Below are 16,495 nucleotides of genomic sequence, written 5' to 3'. Positions count from 1 at the left end.
TTTGGATTTGTCTACTTCCAGTTGCAGTTCTTTCAGCTTTCACTTCACATGTTTTGACATCCTGCTGTTAGGTACATACACATTAAGGACTGTTATGACTTCCTGGAGGGGACTTTTATCACTACATAATGCCCCTTGATCCCCAATTACTTTCATTGCTCTGAGGTCTGCTCTGTCTGAAATTAAAATAGCTCGTCTTATCTTCTTCTGATTAGTATTAGTATGTTATATCTTTCTCCATTTAATTAATTTTATATGTATCCTTTTACTTAAAAAGGGGCTTCTTGGGGCACCTGGGTGGCTCAGTCGGTTAAGCGTACGACTTCGGCTCAGGTCATGATCTCACAGTTCATGGGTTCGAGCCCCGCATCGGGCTCTGTGCTGACAGCCAGCTCAGAGCCTGGAGCCTGCTTCAGATTCTGTGTCTCCCTCCCCCTCTGACCCTCCTCTGTTCATACTGTCTCTGTCTCTCTCTCAGAAATAAATAAAAAACAAACCAAAAAAAAGTTAAAAAGGGGCTTCGTTTAGGCAATATATAGCAGATCTTGTTTTTTTTCATCCACTATGACAATCTTTGAATTGGTGCATTTTTTAAAGTTTATTTACTTGAGAGACAGAGTGTGCACATGCGAGCAGGGAAGGGGCAGAGACAGAGGGAGAGAGAATTCCAAGCAGGCTCCATGCATCAGCACAGAGCCTGACTCAGGGCTCAAACCCATGAACTTTGAGATCATGACCTGCACTAAAATCAGGAGTCAGATGCATAACCAACTGAGCCACCCAGGCACCCTGGAATTATATATGTGTATGTGTGTGTGCTCATATACACATATATTTTTTTTTTTAAGTTTATTTTGAGAGAGAGAATCCCAAGCAGGCTCCATACTGTCAGCATAGAGCCTGACGCAAAGCTTAAACTCATGAACCGTGAAATCACGACCTGAGCTGAAGCCAAGACTTGAATGCTCAACCAACTAAGCCATTCAGGTGCCCTTGAATTATTTTTATTTTTATTGTTGGGTTGTAAAAGTTCTTTACATATTTTCTGGATACAAAGTCCCTTATGTGATATATGACTTCCAAATATTTTCTCCCATTCTCTGGGCTGTCTTTTTACTTTCTTGATGGCATTCTTTGCAACACAAAAGTTTCTCATTTTGGTAAATCCAACTTATTTATTTTTTCTTTAACTGCTTATGCTTTTGGTGTCATATCTAAGAAGCTATCCTGACTGGTCATGATTTATGACTATGTTTCCTTCTAAAAGTTTTATAGTTTTAGTTATATTTAGGTCACTGGTCCATTTTGAGTTAATTTTTCTATATGGTATGAGGTAGGGGTCAACTTCATTCTTTTGCATGTTGCTAGCTAGTTGTTTCAGCACAATTTGTTGAAAAGACAATTCATTCCCAATGTGTACCTAATTCTTCACACTGACTCTTAATTCTGTAAGATGGTGCAATACCCTTGTTTTCCACCTTATTTTCTTGAGTGCCCCCACATCTCTATAAACTTTGCTGACAGAACCTCAGTAAAGTCCAAAAGATAGCTGAAGAACTATATATAATACCATAAATAAATAAATAAACAAATAAATAAGGCCTCACAGCTATCTGTGAGATCTGATACATTTATTCATTTACTCAATTCTCACTTAAGGTACTCCTGTTCTAAATGCGCAGGTCCAGCGCTAGGCATGGGGATGCACAGATGAACCAGATTTTTTTCTTGCCTTTGAGAAAGGCAGACTAAAAATATGGGGCACTGGGTGGCTCAGTTGGTTAAGTGTCTTACTTTAGCTCAGGTCATGATCTCATAGTTCATGAATTTGAGCCCTGCATTGGGCTCTGTGCTAACAGCTCAGAGCCTGGAGCCTGCTTCAGATTTTGTCTCCCCCTCTCTCTCTACCTCTTCCCCACTTGTGCTCTGTCTCTCTCAAAAATAAACATACATTCAAAAAAATTTTTTAATAATCAGGCTGTTTTAAAAGTATGAATTTACTTAGCCCAAGGAGCACAACTCTTTCCACTTTTCATCCCAAGATATGGCTTTAGGGCAACAACTACCTTTCTCAGTGAAGAGAAAAATACTTGTAGGTTCTACTAATTCACCACAGGTATTTAATTGCTATATGTCAATGAGCAGGGAACATCCTCAATGACTCAATTTCCCCATATATAAAATTAGGGGGTTGGCTTAGGTGATTTTTGAGGTCCTTTAAAGCTAAAATGCTGTACTAATTCCACCAAATCTAACTCCAAAGCTTTGGAGTCAGCTCTAATACTTTGGCTTTCCAAACTGCCACAGTTTCCTTAGTGACCATACAACTAAAAACAAAATGCCATCAGTGTGATGAGCTGTGACTTAACAGGATGCTGCCAAATTAAATCAATGAAACTTTAACAAATGATTACCACAGGCATGCATCAGGAATATTCATCACCAGGGGATGGTTTCTTATCCCAGCTTCAAGTACCTGCTAACTGTGAAGGGCCCTTAACTCTGGAATCCCATCCACCAGGGCAGACTTAGCTTTTCAGAGGTCTCAGTTGATCCTTCCAAGTTAGAGATGGATCAACCATGCAGCTAAAGCCTTCATTCTTTCATAAAAATTAGAGATGAATAAGCCCAGCCTTTGCTCTTGAGGTATTTATTTAGTTGGGCGGGAAGACAGGACACAACAAACTATTAAACATAACATAGTATAAGGATAACTACTGACATTTAAACAAACTGCTACTTAAGTGCAAAGAAAGGAGATATTAGCTAGCTCCTGAACCTGGTATGAATACAACATACCAGGATGGCTGCCTCTTCAATCTTGTGAGGACAGATGCTCTGGTCTGCTGGGTGATTAGGACAAGTGAAATACCAAGTTTCACAGGCTCTCCATATTTGTGGCTCTGCATTCTCCTCTCATTCACAATCTTCTTAAACTCTGTAGCCTTGTCAAGAATTCAAGGCCAATAAATCAAAGTGGAACTACCTCACTTTTAAAACAGACTTCATAAATCAGCTGGGAATCATGCAGACACTGGATCTACCTAGCCAAACTGTAAGGCCTATACAGACAGCACCCTTTGAGCAGGAAAGTGAAAGTAGATGCTGGTTTTAACAACTGCTTTGGCTGCTGTCTGCTCACCACCCCCACCTCTCCTACCATCACCAGAAAGTATATCTTGCAGGCCTCCTGAGTTGGGAAGCTTTTTTAATGAAACTTTTCAAATATATATAAAAGTAGAAGAAATAGTTTAATGACCTCTTTCTCATTCAACAATTATCAAACTTGGAGGCACCTATCATTCTTTGGTTCTTAAACTCCTTTCCCATCAAATTCATACTTCTCAGACTAGCTTCCTCCCTCTCTCATTCTTTCCTAAATGCACTTCAGCCTCCTACGTACTCTATACCTTTCTACCCATTCTTTTAAAACCCAATCCTGATGCCACCTCTTCCAGAAACCCTTTCAGAGCAGAACTATCCTTCCTATGAACTCCTAAAAAGCCTTTACCTGCTGGTCACATCTACCCACCTATGCAATCTCCCTTCAATTTTTCATTTCCATACCTCCTAAAGTTCAGACTTTATCCTTTGCTCTTTCCTGGGATATTGTAGTGATCTCCAAGGTCATCTCCCTGACTCTAATCTTGCCACAACAGATTCATCACACAAGAGCAGTCACAGTGATCTTTATTAGACACACAACTGAGTACATCAGCCCCCTAATTAAATAGACTTTAATGACTTTCTATTGCCTTTGGATTAAAGCCCAAACTCCTTTGTATGACATACAAAGTACTTCATAATCTGGTCCAACCAGCTATTTATCTCACCAGTCTCCACCAAATGGCTTATACTTCAGCCACAGTGAACCACATAGCATTCCAACATGGTCTTCCCTTTTATACCTCGGTGCTTTGGCCAGTGCCATTTTCTCTCCTTAGAATTCATTCCTCATCTTCACAGTCCATCTCTATTCACTCTCAAAGATGCAGTTCAAATATTACCTCCTTAAAAAGGTATTCTCCAACTTTATTCATTCACACGTCCATTCAACAACTGTTAGGTGAGCATATGTTAAGCTCTAGACTGGAAATACAATAATAAATAAATAACAGCTTTCACTCTCAAAGATACTTGGACTCTAGTAGACCTCCTCAGGTGAAGTGATTCCTCTTCCACAGAAATTTGCAATTTGTACATTATTTCCAAGGTCACATTTATTACTTTTTATAGTTGTTTCTGAGTCTGTTTCTGTAACTATAAACTCTAATCATCTGAGATCAAGGATTTTTCCTTTTTTTAAAAGCTTTGTTGAGGTACAGCATCCATTTTAAGTGGACAATTAAATGACTGTTCGTGTATTTACAGGGTTGTGCAACCATCTTTTTTAATCTAATTTTTAATTTTAATTTTAGTTTTGAGAGAGATAGAGAGCAAATGGGGGAGGGGCTGAGAGAGAGGGGGAGAGAGAGACAGAGAGAGAAAGAATCTCAAGCAGGGTCCATTCTGTTAGTGCAGAGCCCGATGTGGGGGCTTGAACCTACAAACCCTGACCTGAGCTGAAACCGAGTCAGACAATTAACTGATTGAGCCACCCAGGAGCCTCTATGCAACCATCTTATTTTAAATCATTTCTATCACTTTAAAAACAATCCTTGGGGCACCTGGGTGGCTCAGTCGGTTAAGTGGCCGACTTCGGCTCAGGTCATGATCTTGCAGTCCGTGGGTTCGAGCCCTGCGTGGGCTCTGTGCTGACAGCTCAGAGCCTGGAGCCTGTTTCGGATTCTGTGTCTCCCTCTCTCTCTGACCCTCCCCTGCTCATACTATGTCTCTTTCTGTCTCAAAAATAAAAAAATTAAAAAATTTGGAAAAAAAAACAAACCTTATGCTCCTCTCATCAGCAACACCCCCAGACCTAATCAACCACTCACCTACTTTATGTCTCTATAGAGTTGCCTTTTTTGGACCTTTCATATAAATGAAATAATACAAGTTGCAGTTCTGACTGGCTTCTTTCAAACACCACAATGCTTTTTTAAGGATCATCCATGTTCTAGCAAGTATCAGTAGCTCACTCCTTTTTTTTGCCAAGTCATATTCCAGTGTATGGATATGTTTTATTTACCCATTCATCAATTGAGGGACCTTTGGATTGTTTCTACTTTGGGGCTATTATGAATAATATTGCTAAGAACACTTGTGTACAAGCTTTTGTGTGGACACATGTTTTTATTTCTAAAGTATATATGTTAGGAGTGGAACTGCTGGGTCATATGGTACTTCTATGCTTAACTTTTTGAGGAACTATGAAACTGTTTTCCACAGCTGCTACACCCTTTTACATTCCACTAGCAGTGCATCAGGGTGCCAGTTTCTCCATCTCCTTGACAACACTTGTTATTACGTCATTTTTTTATTATGATATCATAGTGAGTATGAAGTGATATCTTATTGTGGTTTTGATTTGCATTTCTCTGATGACTAATGATGTTTAACTTCTTTTCAGGCATTTATTGGCCATTTGTATTATTTTCTTTGGAGAAAAGTCAATTCAGATTATTTGTCCATTTTTTTATTGGGTTATTTACCTTTCTATTGTTGAGCTGCAAGAGGTCTTTATACTGAATGTAAGTTCTTCATCAGATATATAATGTGCAAATCTTACTGGATATGAACTGGGCCTGAGGATCACTTGAATCTGACTCACCTTTGTTTCAAAGAACTAGCCTGTAATCTGGTACAATGTATGTGTTCAATAACTGTTGGATGGATGTTACATAATGTTAACAGCTTTGATGACAAGGATAATGCCTTACTCATTCAGCACCCCCCTCTTACTTCACACCTAGCACTAGACACAAAACGCATGCTTCGGAAATAAACAGAGACTGAGTAATTCTCACTTGAACAAACAGTGGGGATGATGTCAAATAAAATGGCCAAAGAGAATTTTTCACATTTCTTCTCCCCGCCTAAGACTTCTCCTTTGGTCCTTCCTATTTCAATACATGGTACCATCAACCATGGTTTTGCCAATTAGTTAAAGCAAAACAAATCCCAAAACCTAGAAGTCAAGCTTGATTATTTTCCTTCCCTTCTGATATCCAACCCATCAGCAAGTCCTGTAGGCTCTACTTCAAAACATATTCTAAATTCATCCACTTTAACCCACCCCCAACACTATCATGTCTCACCTGAACTACTGCAAATCTCCTAACAGCTCTTCTTGAATCCCCCACTACAATGCATTCTCCCTAAAGAAACAAGATTGTTTTAAAAATGCAAACCAGCTCACTTCACTCCTATCTTTCCAACCAGCCAAAATCTTTTCATTGTACTCTCAGGAAAATTCAGCATATTTAGTAGCATCTATGAGGCCTTACAGACCTGCCAAACTCCCTGACCTGATTGGCATTATTTTTTCCTTGCTCACTATGATTCACACACACTGGCTTTCTCTTTGGCCCCAAGACATGCCGAACTCATTCGCACTGATTTGTACTTCTCCCTCCACTTGACACACGTCTGCTTTCAAATCTTCACACTGACAGATCTTCATTCTGGTGTTGGTTCAAATATCACCTCAGAGGCTGTTGATAACCTCTCCTAGTTGTTCTCTATCACATCACCCTACACTCCTCAGAACACTTATCACCATTTGGAGTTACCCTGCTTGCTACTTATTTGTTATCTGCATGCCGCCATTGGAAAGTAAACTTAGCAAGAGCAAGGACCTTGGTTGTCTTGTTCATTGCTGGGTTACTGGGACCTAGGAAAATGCATGACATACTGAATGCACAAGTACTGAAGAAGAAAAGACTGAATGAACAATCCAGATTACATATTTAATAAATGCTTCATGAATGCATGAGTGAATGAATTAGGGAGAGGAATGGAAAGCACACTAAAATAAATGGAAGCACTGTGACTTGGTATTTTTATAGCTGCTCACTTTTCTCCACCTCTACTGCCTTTGCTTTTGCTCAGATCCTCATTATCTCTTAGCTACCCAGAGTACTCCCAAATAATTTCTTCTTTCCCCAACTGGAACCCTCCAAAAATAACTTCTATACTTCTATCAGACTTGATCATTCCGAGACATGAATCTGAACATGTTTTAAACCCAAGCTTCTTAACATGCTGTTAAAAAGGTGTCTTCAACCTTATTGCTCATTGTTATACCCCTACATTTAGCCTACACTCAGCTTTACAGAAATTCTTACAGTTCCCAGAATATTTCATGTTGTTTAATGCCTCCAAACCTTTGCAGATCTTTTCACTTTGCTGGACCACTCTTTCCTACCTCACAGACTATCTATTGAACTCAAATGTAATCCTTAAGAACAAACTCCAGCATCTTCTCTGTTAAGTCTTTAATGGTTCCCCTCAGCAGAGTTCATCACTCCCTCCTTTGTGTTGCCATGGCATATAACACACTATACCACAATTATTTGTTTCCATGTTTGTCTTCCCCCTATATAACTATTAGCCCCCAGAATAGAAGCGAGGTGTTTACCTTTGTGCCCCCCACCCCGGCACAGTATTTGGCATATATAAGCACTCAATTAACTGATGACTGAAGGAATAAATAAACAAACATATCTTAACTCCTCAGCCTGGCATTCAAAATCAACCTTGTGTGGGCCCATATTTCTAGATTTCTAGATTTAGCACTTAGTCCTCACCGACTTGATAATCTCCAAATACATCCTGCTTTTTCACATTTACTTGGGGTCTTTATTCCTGATGGTCTCTCTCTAGTGAAATTTAGATCATCCATTAAGGTCCACCTCAGAAGGCTCCTTCTCCAAGATTTCTTTAACCTGATCAATGAGAAGGGATTTACTTCCCCAATAGTATTTTGGTTTTTCTACTGATAAGGTAATTAGGACCTTTTTTACCTTAAGTTTATATATTTATTTTTGAGAGAGAGGCAGAGCACAAGTAAGGGAGGGAGACACAGAATCTGAGGCAGGCTCCAGGGTCTGAGCTCAGAGCAGAGCCCAACACGGGGCTTGAACCCACAAACCATGAGATCATGACCTGAGCTGAAGACAGACACTTAACTGACTGAGCCATCAAGGTGCCCCACTGGACCTTTTATAATTATAGCCACTACATTTCCAATTGAACTACAAGTCCCATTTTCTAACAGAACTATAAGCTCCTTGAAAGCCAGAAACATGATTTAGCATCTTCTCTCTCAAGCCAAGTGCCTAACATAGCCCCTTGTACAAAGCAAGCGATTACTAACAAATGTTTTATTAGTGAAGAATAATACACTTAAGGATTAGAGATTTCATGCCTCCATTCTTTCACATGGTACACTTTTACCTCTCCTTTAAGAATCGGCCCAATGTTGGGGCACCTGGATGGCTCAGTTGGTTGAGGGTCCAGCTCTTGATTTTGGCTCAGGTCATGCTCTCAAGGTTTGTAAGTTTGAGCCCCTTGTTGGGCTCTGTGCTGGGGGGCACAGAGTCTGCCTGGGACTCTCTCTCTCACTCTCTCTCTGTCTGTCTGCCTGCCTGCCTGCCTGTTCCCAGTTCTGGCTCTCTCAAAACAAACAAACTTAAAAAAAAAAAAAAAAAGAAAAGAAGAAAGAAAAAGAATTGGCCCAATGTCATATCGTCTCTGAAATCTTCCCTAACTCTCCCAAATACAATTATGCACTCCATCCATGTATCTTTGGTACCCTAGGCATAACTCTCCTCATAATACTATATGTCATTATCATTTCCTCTCCTTACTAGATCATGAGGTCTTTTGGAGCAGAGCTAGTCTCATTATCCATTTATGAGTTCCCAAGACCAAATAAAGTATCTGGCATAATTAAATATTCAATTAAAATGTAGTGAATTTTGAAAATAGTGAGTCTGTGTTATAGAATATACCAGCAACAGAGATCATGGAGTCCTATCATCAAGTTCAAATCCCACCTCCACTTACAACCTATGCAATCTTGAATAAATTAAAATTACTTTGGGGCGCCTGGGTGGCTTAGTCGGTTAAGCGTCCAACTTTCGCTTAGGTCATGATCCCGCGGTTCATGGGTTCGAACCCCGCATCGGGCTCTGTGCTGACTGCCAGCTCAGAGCCTGGAGCCTGTTTCAGAGTCTGTGACTCCCTCTCTCTCTGACCCTCCCCTGCTCACGCTGTCTCTCTCTCTCTCTCCTAGAAATAAATAAAACATTAAAAAAAATTTTTAAAAAAATAAAATAAAATAAAATTACTTAGCTGTGTCTTGGTTTTCCTCACCTACAAACTGAACATAATAACAGTATTAAAATAGAATTAACAGAGCTAATGTGTAAAATGCTTACTACAGTGCCAGGTACACAGTGCACAAAAAATTTAGCTATTGTTACCATAAGACTAGATGGAGAAAAACTTTCTGCACGGTGCTGACAGACTCAAGAAGAGGTTAAGCAATGGGTAATGGAGAGTAAAATGTCGCTGGAGTCCTCTTAGGTAGTAGACACACAGAGGTGCCTGGGGGGTTCAGTCAGTTAAGTGTCCAACTCTTGATCTCGGCTCAGTTCATAATCTCACGCCTCGTGGGACAGAGCCGTGAGTCAGGCTCTGTGCTGACAGGGCGGAACCTGCTTGGGATTCTCTCTCTCTCCCTTTCTGCTCCTCCTCTTTCTCTTTCAAAATAAATAGGAAGGGAGGGAGGGAGGGAGGGAGGGAGGAAGGAAGGAAGGAAGGAAGGAAGGAAGGAAGGAAGGAAGGAAGGTAATAGACATGTTAAGTTATTGAGAACACCCTACTGGGAAAGGGGAAGGAGAACACAGGAACCACAAACCTTGGCAGGCTTATACTCTCTGCCTCCAGTTCCCTGCTTCCTCTTTGCCTTGTTTCTCCCTAGCTGCCCAGGGCCAAAAGCCCCATGGCCATAACTCAGCATCTCCTTGGGAAACCTGCACTTTAGAGAGAACTAATGAGTTTACATTTACCTACCAGATTTTCCTCTGAGGAGCAAAGATATAACAAAGGATTTCAAGAAGGGAAAACACAAATAAAGTAGAGATAAAGAATGACATCAGATGGATGATCTTGGGTTAGCTTTCAGGACAAATAGCCCCACATGAATTGAGCCTACACTCCTCAGAGGCATCTTCTAGCAGTGCCAGTGCTTGCATGTACTTCTATGAGTCAAACATGCAAAGAAGCAGGATCTGGAAAAGGAACAAGGACTAAAAGAGCTGAAGCTACAGGGGCACCTGGGCGACTCGGTTAAGCGTCAGACTTTGGCTCAGGTCATGATCTCATGGTTCATGAGTTCGAGCTCCACATTGGGCTCTCTGCTCTCAGTGCAGAGCCTGGAGCCTGCTTGGAATTCTGTGTCTCCCTCTCTCTGCTCCTTCCCCATACATGCTTTGTCTCTTTTCCTCTCTCAAAAATAAACATTTTAAAAAATGTTTAAGAAGCTATAGAAATAAAAATTCTAGCCCAATTTGAAGAATACTGCAACAGAGGTATTCAAAGAGGTAACAGGCTAACCCAAAAGATAAACTCCCTACCATTAGAGGGGTTTAAACACAGACTGGGAGTGATCACTTACTAGGGATGTCCAACATCCCTTCAAGATTCAAGTTCAATAAACATTTGAATTTCTACCCTAGCTATTTTAAGAGATTAGGTGCTAGGAACACAGAGATAAAAAATGATATGGTTGTCCCCTCCCAGAGTTCACCACCTAACCAGGAGGCAATACAACATGGTAAGTGCTGACAGAAATCTATAGAAGGTACTATGGGGCAAAGAGCAACTCCTCAGATTGTGTGCCTATGACTCACTGATAAGGAGCAATATGGCATTAATTAAAAACGGAAATTCTTCATAAGCAGTTTATAAGCAAATGCTGTCAGGTGATATTATGTTATTTCCAGAACAGATAGTTAAGTGTGTCAGTTAACCTTTGTTAGTAGGTCAATATTTCTTTCATCCTGAGCTGAATCCACACCTGTGAGCATCCTCCTTTATTCAATAAATATACTGATATCTGCTATGTGCCAAGCACTGCACAAAGCACTGAAGAATGTACAGGGATGAGAAAGACAGTGCCAGCATTCGAGGAGTTAGAGCATTCCTCTTCATCTTTTCCTCCTCTCTCTCTCCTATCCCCCGTTAATGGCCAGATAATACCTTAAATTCCTTCTGGAAGTAGAGGAGTTATTAAGATATAAGCTTAATCAGAGGTACCTGGCTGGCTCAGGTGGAGGAGCATGCAAGTCTTGATCTTGGGTTGTGAGTCTGAGCTCCACATGGGACACAGAGATTACTTAAATATAAAATCTTAAAAAAAAAAAAAGACATAAGCTTGGTTAAAAAAAAAAAGTGACTTGTAAAAAACATGCCTGGGAATGGGAGGTATGATGGGAAACCAAATGGGAAAGATTGTCTGCAGACAGGCTGCCTGTCAAAGTATGAAACTCTGACTGTATAAAAAGCCAAGGGTTCTGGAACTGAAGGTTATATGTAGGCCTTTTATCTGTAACTATCACCATTTTTTTCTTCTGTCAACTTAATGTTATTAGCACAGATTATTTAACAATTATTAGACATTCATTCCTTCATTCACTAGTATTTACCTGATAGAAAACAGTACCTGAGTACCTGACAGAAACTGTAGGAAATACAAGCAGAGTAAAATACTGGGATCCAGGACTTTCAAAGCTGCAAGAGACCTTTAGAACATCATCTAGTCCAAACCTATCATTTCACAGATGAAGAAATGAGATACAGACAGGTTGAAATTTTTCATGAATTCACATTTTCATGTATTTATTGAATCATACTCTTTGCCAGGTACCAGGGATACAAGGCTTACAAGGAGAGCCTAATTTCATGGGAGACAGACAAATAGCATGACTCCAATCAAATTACTTCTATAATGAAGTCGCATACTTATATAGAATTGTCCACTGTAGGACAGTATTAGAAGTATACAGTACTCACACTGCTCACAATAGTTAAGAGCACTTTTGCTGGAGTCCTCTTGGATTTGAACTCTAGCTCTGTCACTCACCTAGCTGTAAAACATTGGGCAAGTTACATAAATTCTCTACACCTCAGTTTCCACATCTATAGAATGGGGATAACCATAATAGTACCTACCTTGTAAGATTTTGGTATTAAATTAGAAAATGCATATGAAACACTTGGCGCAGAGTTAGTACTCTTACTTCACCTTCGGCACTCTGCCTCAGCATTCTCCTCCTGAGCCCTGGCTTCAGAATCTCAACACAGCCTTCTAAATATCTATTACCATCTGGCTGTTTCTGAGATAAAACAAATCTGCTATTCCTAGTCTAGAACCTAGGTGTATTCTTTACTACTCTGTTTTTCCCCACTATACTATATGCTATTACAGTTCACACACCTTAAAAATTATCCAAAGATAGAGGCACCTGAGTGACTCAGTCAGTTAAGCATCCGACTTTGGCTCAGGTCTTGACCCCGTACTTTGTGGGTGCAAACCCCAGGTTGGGCTCTGAGCTGTCAGCCTGCTTCAGATTGTGTCTCCCTCTCTCTCTGCCCCTCTCCCACTCATGCTCTGTGTTTCTCTCTCAAAAATAAATAAGCATTTGAAAAAACTAAAAAAAAATAATCCAAAGATAAATAGTCAAATATACAAGATTAAACTTTAGTCACACATACCTCAATCCCCCAGTAAGATCTTGGCATTGACCAAGAATCTCTAGAGGAGAAACTCCTGGAAACATGGGGCATTTATCAAATATCTATAGGGAGAAACCCATAGGAAGAAAAACACAAACAAACAAACAAAAAAAGAAGTGATTACTACTTTGAAGAAGCAAAGGATTTCTACAGCCTGCCTATTAGGGGTTTACCAATCTAGCAGAGAAAAAGAGATAAGACATGAACTACCACTTCCTCTTTGATATACCCATCCCACCTACTCCTAGCACAGCACCTGCAACATGTTTTTGTACTTCTTTATCAGTGTTTCTCTTCTCATGTTAGTCTGTGGACTCCCTGAAATTGCCTGAAGGCAATTATCACACCTTCTACATGTTGGTATTATCAAGCATAGCACAATGCCTGGCACACAGAAGGTGCTTCAGAAATTTGATGAACTGGTAAATGAACTCAATAAACAGTAAGTTTTTCTACCAGTAGCTCATTTCCTCACCTCTCCAAAACTAGAGAAGCAGTTAGCAAAGCTTAAATTATGATTCAACAAATAATGAAAAGACAAAAGAAGAGGAAAGGAATGAATGAACTAATGGCTGCTATTCCAGACCACTTATCATGCTAATGACATCTGATATTGGAAAACACAGGCACAATATCCTGAAGAAGAAAACCAAAGCATGTGCAATCTTTCCAAAGAAGTGGCAAAGAGCACCAATTGTGTCTTAGTTGGGCTATCCATCACCCTGTTATAATCTGGGCCCTACAGCAGTTTCTCTACCAAGCAGAAAGAGCTACAGGAAGGCAACTCTGATGCCACATGCAAATCACTACTTCTTTGTAAACCCAACCTTTATTTTTACAGCTCAAACGCATCTCTATTATAAGGATTCCACTAACTCCCCCTAGGAGCCTCAACCACTTGCCCCACTGAATTTTTTACACACTTCCAATATAGTAATTACCTAGTATAGAGCTATTTGCATGCTTCTTCCTACACTCTAAGTTGGTAAAGATCCTGTCTTACCTCTGAATTGCCAGTGCATAACACACAGTAGACCTCCATAATTGCAAATTATAAGGATGGATTTCACCTTCTTTTTCTCTAATTAAGGCTGCCAAGAGACAGCTGGGTAGACTTTAGTAGAAACTCACATAAACTAAAGACTGCCAGACCAGACCCCTGGTTTTTTGTTTGTGTGTTTCTTTGTTTGTTTGGAAGAAGGGAGATTGAAGGGATTCCTAGCTGTTCCTGCTTCTCACAGTTATTTTCTCAAACACACAAAAGATAGAACCAGTCCATACAGAATTTCCAGACCACAGATTATATCTTTCTAAGTAAATAAAACAAGTAACAGAAGTTTCTAGGATGGATGCTAGTGGTTACATATAAAGTTGAGCTCTAAGCACACACTCTAGTAAGTCTGTAGTATATTATAGAACTGGAAGCTCTTAAGTCCTTAAAACAATAAGGGCAGAAAAGCTAAGAAGCAAAAATAAAAACTGTCTTATATCAAAACTTTTAAGCTCTTTTCTCCTCTGCCAATACTTTTGCTCTTTATCTCTATGAACTCTGATGTATGTAACTGAAATCAGGCTCCCTCAAAGGAGGGCTCATGAGTAACAAACCATGTGTAATAACTTCAATACAGTATACACTTTTTCCAGGGTACTTTCAACTATATCTCACTGAACCACAGCCAACCATAATCACAGAAACTAAAGCTGGAAGGGGTCTTGGGGGTCATTTCCACAACCACCCCATATCACTAACCAAGTGGTATCCAAACATCTCTGGTGGTTGAGAGGTAGGAGTCTAAAATGTTTCCTTAAAAATCTCCCCCTACTCTAACCACCTGTCAGTTTCTCAGTCTCCTCTCACCCCCTTAATGACCCCAATCAGGTAAACCAAATCCACCAAGTCATCCCACCACCAAGCAACAGTCATAGCTTCTCAAGTCCACCTCTACTCCCTTTCTTTGAGCCTCACCCCCAACTGTCCCCAGTCATTCATCTCCAATACACAGCCCAGCTTCTAAGATTCTGATCCCTCAGAGATCCCACTGGCGATGGGTGGACCCCTGACGATCAATCCCCTTCCTCCTATCTAAGCTGTCCATATGCTGTCCTATGCAAGGGCACAAGCACCCCTTGCTGTGAATGTACCTTTGGCCTCAGAATGATCTCCCTTTCCTTTCTCACTTTCTATTTACTTCTCAGCGCTACCCCTTCATTCCCTTTAAACTCAATGTCTCTTTCCTCCTAGTGACTCAAGCACCGCTGATAATTAAATACATCAGTTGTTAAATGTCTATTAAACAGGTAAAGGGGACGTACACCCTTAAGGAGCTCACCCTCAAAGAGCTCATAAGTCTAGAAAGAGCCAGAAATCGAGAATCATTTACCCCATAAGACTCAGCTCCTCTGGGAAGCCTTCTCTAGCTCGAATTGAACTGGCCCCCTCTTCTCAGTGCCACCATTATACCTCTATGTCTCCCACCACTAGGCTGTGGGCTCTTCAATGAGAGGGTCCCTATATCTCTAGCACTTAGCGCAGGACTCAGCACAAGCATGGTATGTAATGTTTGTTAAACGAGTGAAATTATGAATTCTGGTATACAATCATTCATTCTTCAATTCGGTGCACAAAACTTTACTGACATGTTTGTTATGTACAAAGTCCTAGAGTGTAAGGATAAATAAAACAGTTCTTACATAAAAATAACACTGTAATACTAGATTAGCACTCTTCCCCGGTGTGCATCCCTAACCCCCACCCCAAACCTAGACGGTCTTCTCCCACAGCAAAAGTCCGGCCTTCCCTCGCAGAAGTCCACGCCCCTCCAACCAAGCTACCTCTCAGCCCTTCAGTCCTACCCACGACCCCCAGCTAATAATCTCATATCTTAACGCCCCCACTCCTCTGGCTTCTCTCCCTGTCCTCCATCTCCACCCTTGAGGTCACTGCAAGTCTTCTATCCCCATAACCGCCTCTCATTCCCGAAGTCCTGGGTACCTCTGATTTCCCTCTCCGCGCACCCGCCCCCCAGTTGGCTCCTTCCTTCTCAGGGTCCCGCCTCCTCGAGGACCCCACTCCCGATAACCTCTCCTCCCCTCCCTTCAGGTTCAGGCTGAGCCTCTTCACTCCTTGACTCTCAACATTTCTTACCTCATCTAGCTCCCGTTCCCCGGCAGCAGCTCCTCCAACCTCCACCTCTACCACTGCCGCCATCTTCACAGCTCTCCCCCTCCCCCGGTCCGCGCGCTAGCCAGCTGCTTCCGCCGCTCAAGTGCTCCTAGCCAATCGGCGGCGCAGGCTCCAGCAGCGGGGCGGGGCAACAAAACAGGCCGAGCCCGGAGCGGTACTAAGAGACCATCTACCTGCTGCTCACTTAAAGGTCAAAGAGGGACGCTTTCCATTCGCTTCCAAGCTTCCGTAGGGGAGAATTCTTGGAAAATGAGAAATTTGGCTTGGATTTTTTTCAGTGCAAATATTTCACCAATTCTCCCATTTGGAGAGCCAAAAAGAAGGGTCTCTAAACCGTCAACTTTCGCGACGCTCCCTCATTCTAAGCTCCAAAGAGTGAAGCGTGGAGGCTAGGGACTACATTACCCAGAATGCATTGACTCTGACCCGGAAGTTTAGCTTCCGGGCTCTGGGCAGATTTGTAGTGAGTGGAAATTTGCGTAAAATATAACTAAAAATAAACTTTTAAAAATAGATCTAAAACACGCATAGATGCACACGAATGCATTTTACTGGCTATACTACATGTCTTCGTGCCTCGGTGGTAGTTTTTTCAAAAACAACGGCTTCTTGAGGCCCCAGAGCAAA

The 16,495-nt window shown here is 41.1% G+C and overlaps 1 protein-coding gene across 1 annotated transcript in view; it reads right to left on the bottom strand.

Annotated features, from left to right (window-relative positions):
• Positions 1–15,902, bottom strand: part of RNF121 (ring finger protein 121) — a 77,324-nt gene extending 61,422 nt beyond the window's left edge. The window contains exon 1 of the mRNA XM_077762196.1: positions 15,830–15,902. Within this exon, the coding sequence (XP_077618322.1) occupies positions 15,830–15,892 (63 nt within the window). The 5' untranslated portion in view covers positions 15,893–15,902. The remainder of the gene's footprint in view (positions 1–15,829) is intronic.
• Positions 15,903–16,495: the final 593 nt, after the last annotated feature.

This window comes from Crocuta crocuta, unplaced genomic scaffold, assembly GCF_008692635.1.
Source record: "Crocuta crocuta isolate KB4526 unplaced genomic scaffold, BGI_CrCroc_1.0 scaffold306, whole genome shotgun sequence".
Classification (NCBI taxonomy): domain Eukaryota; kingdom Metazoa; phylum Chordata; class Mammalia; order Carnivora; family Hyaenidae; genus Crocuta; species Crocuta crocuta.
This window is presented reverse-complemented; position numbering and strand designations above follow the sequence as displayed.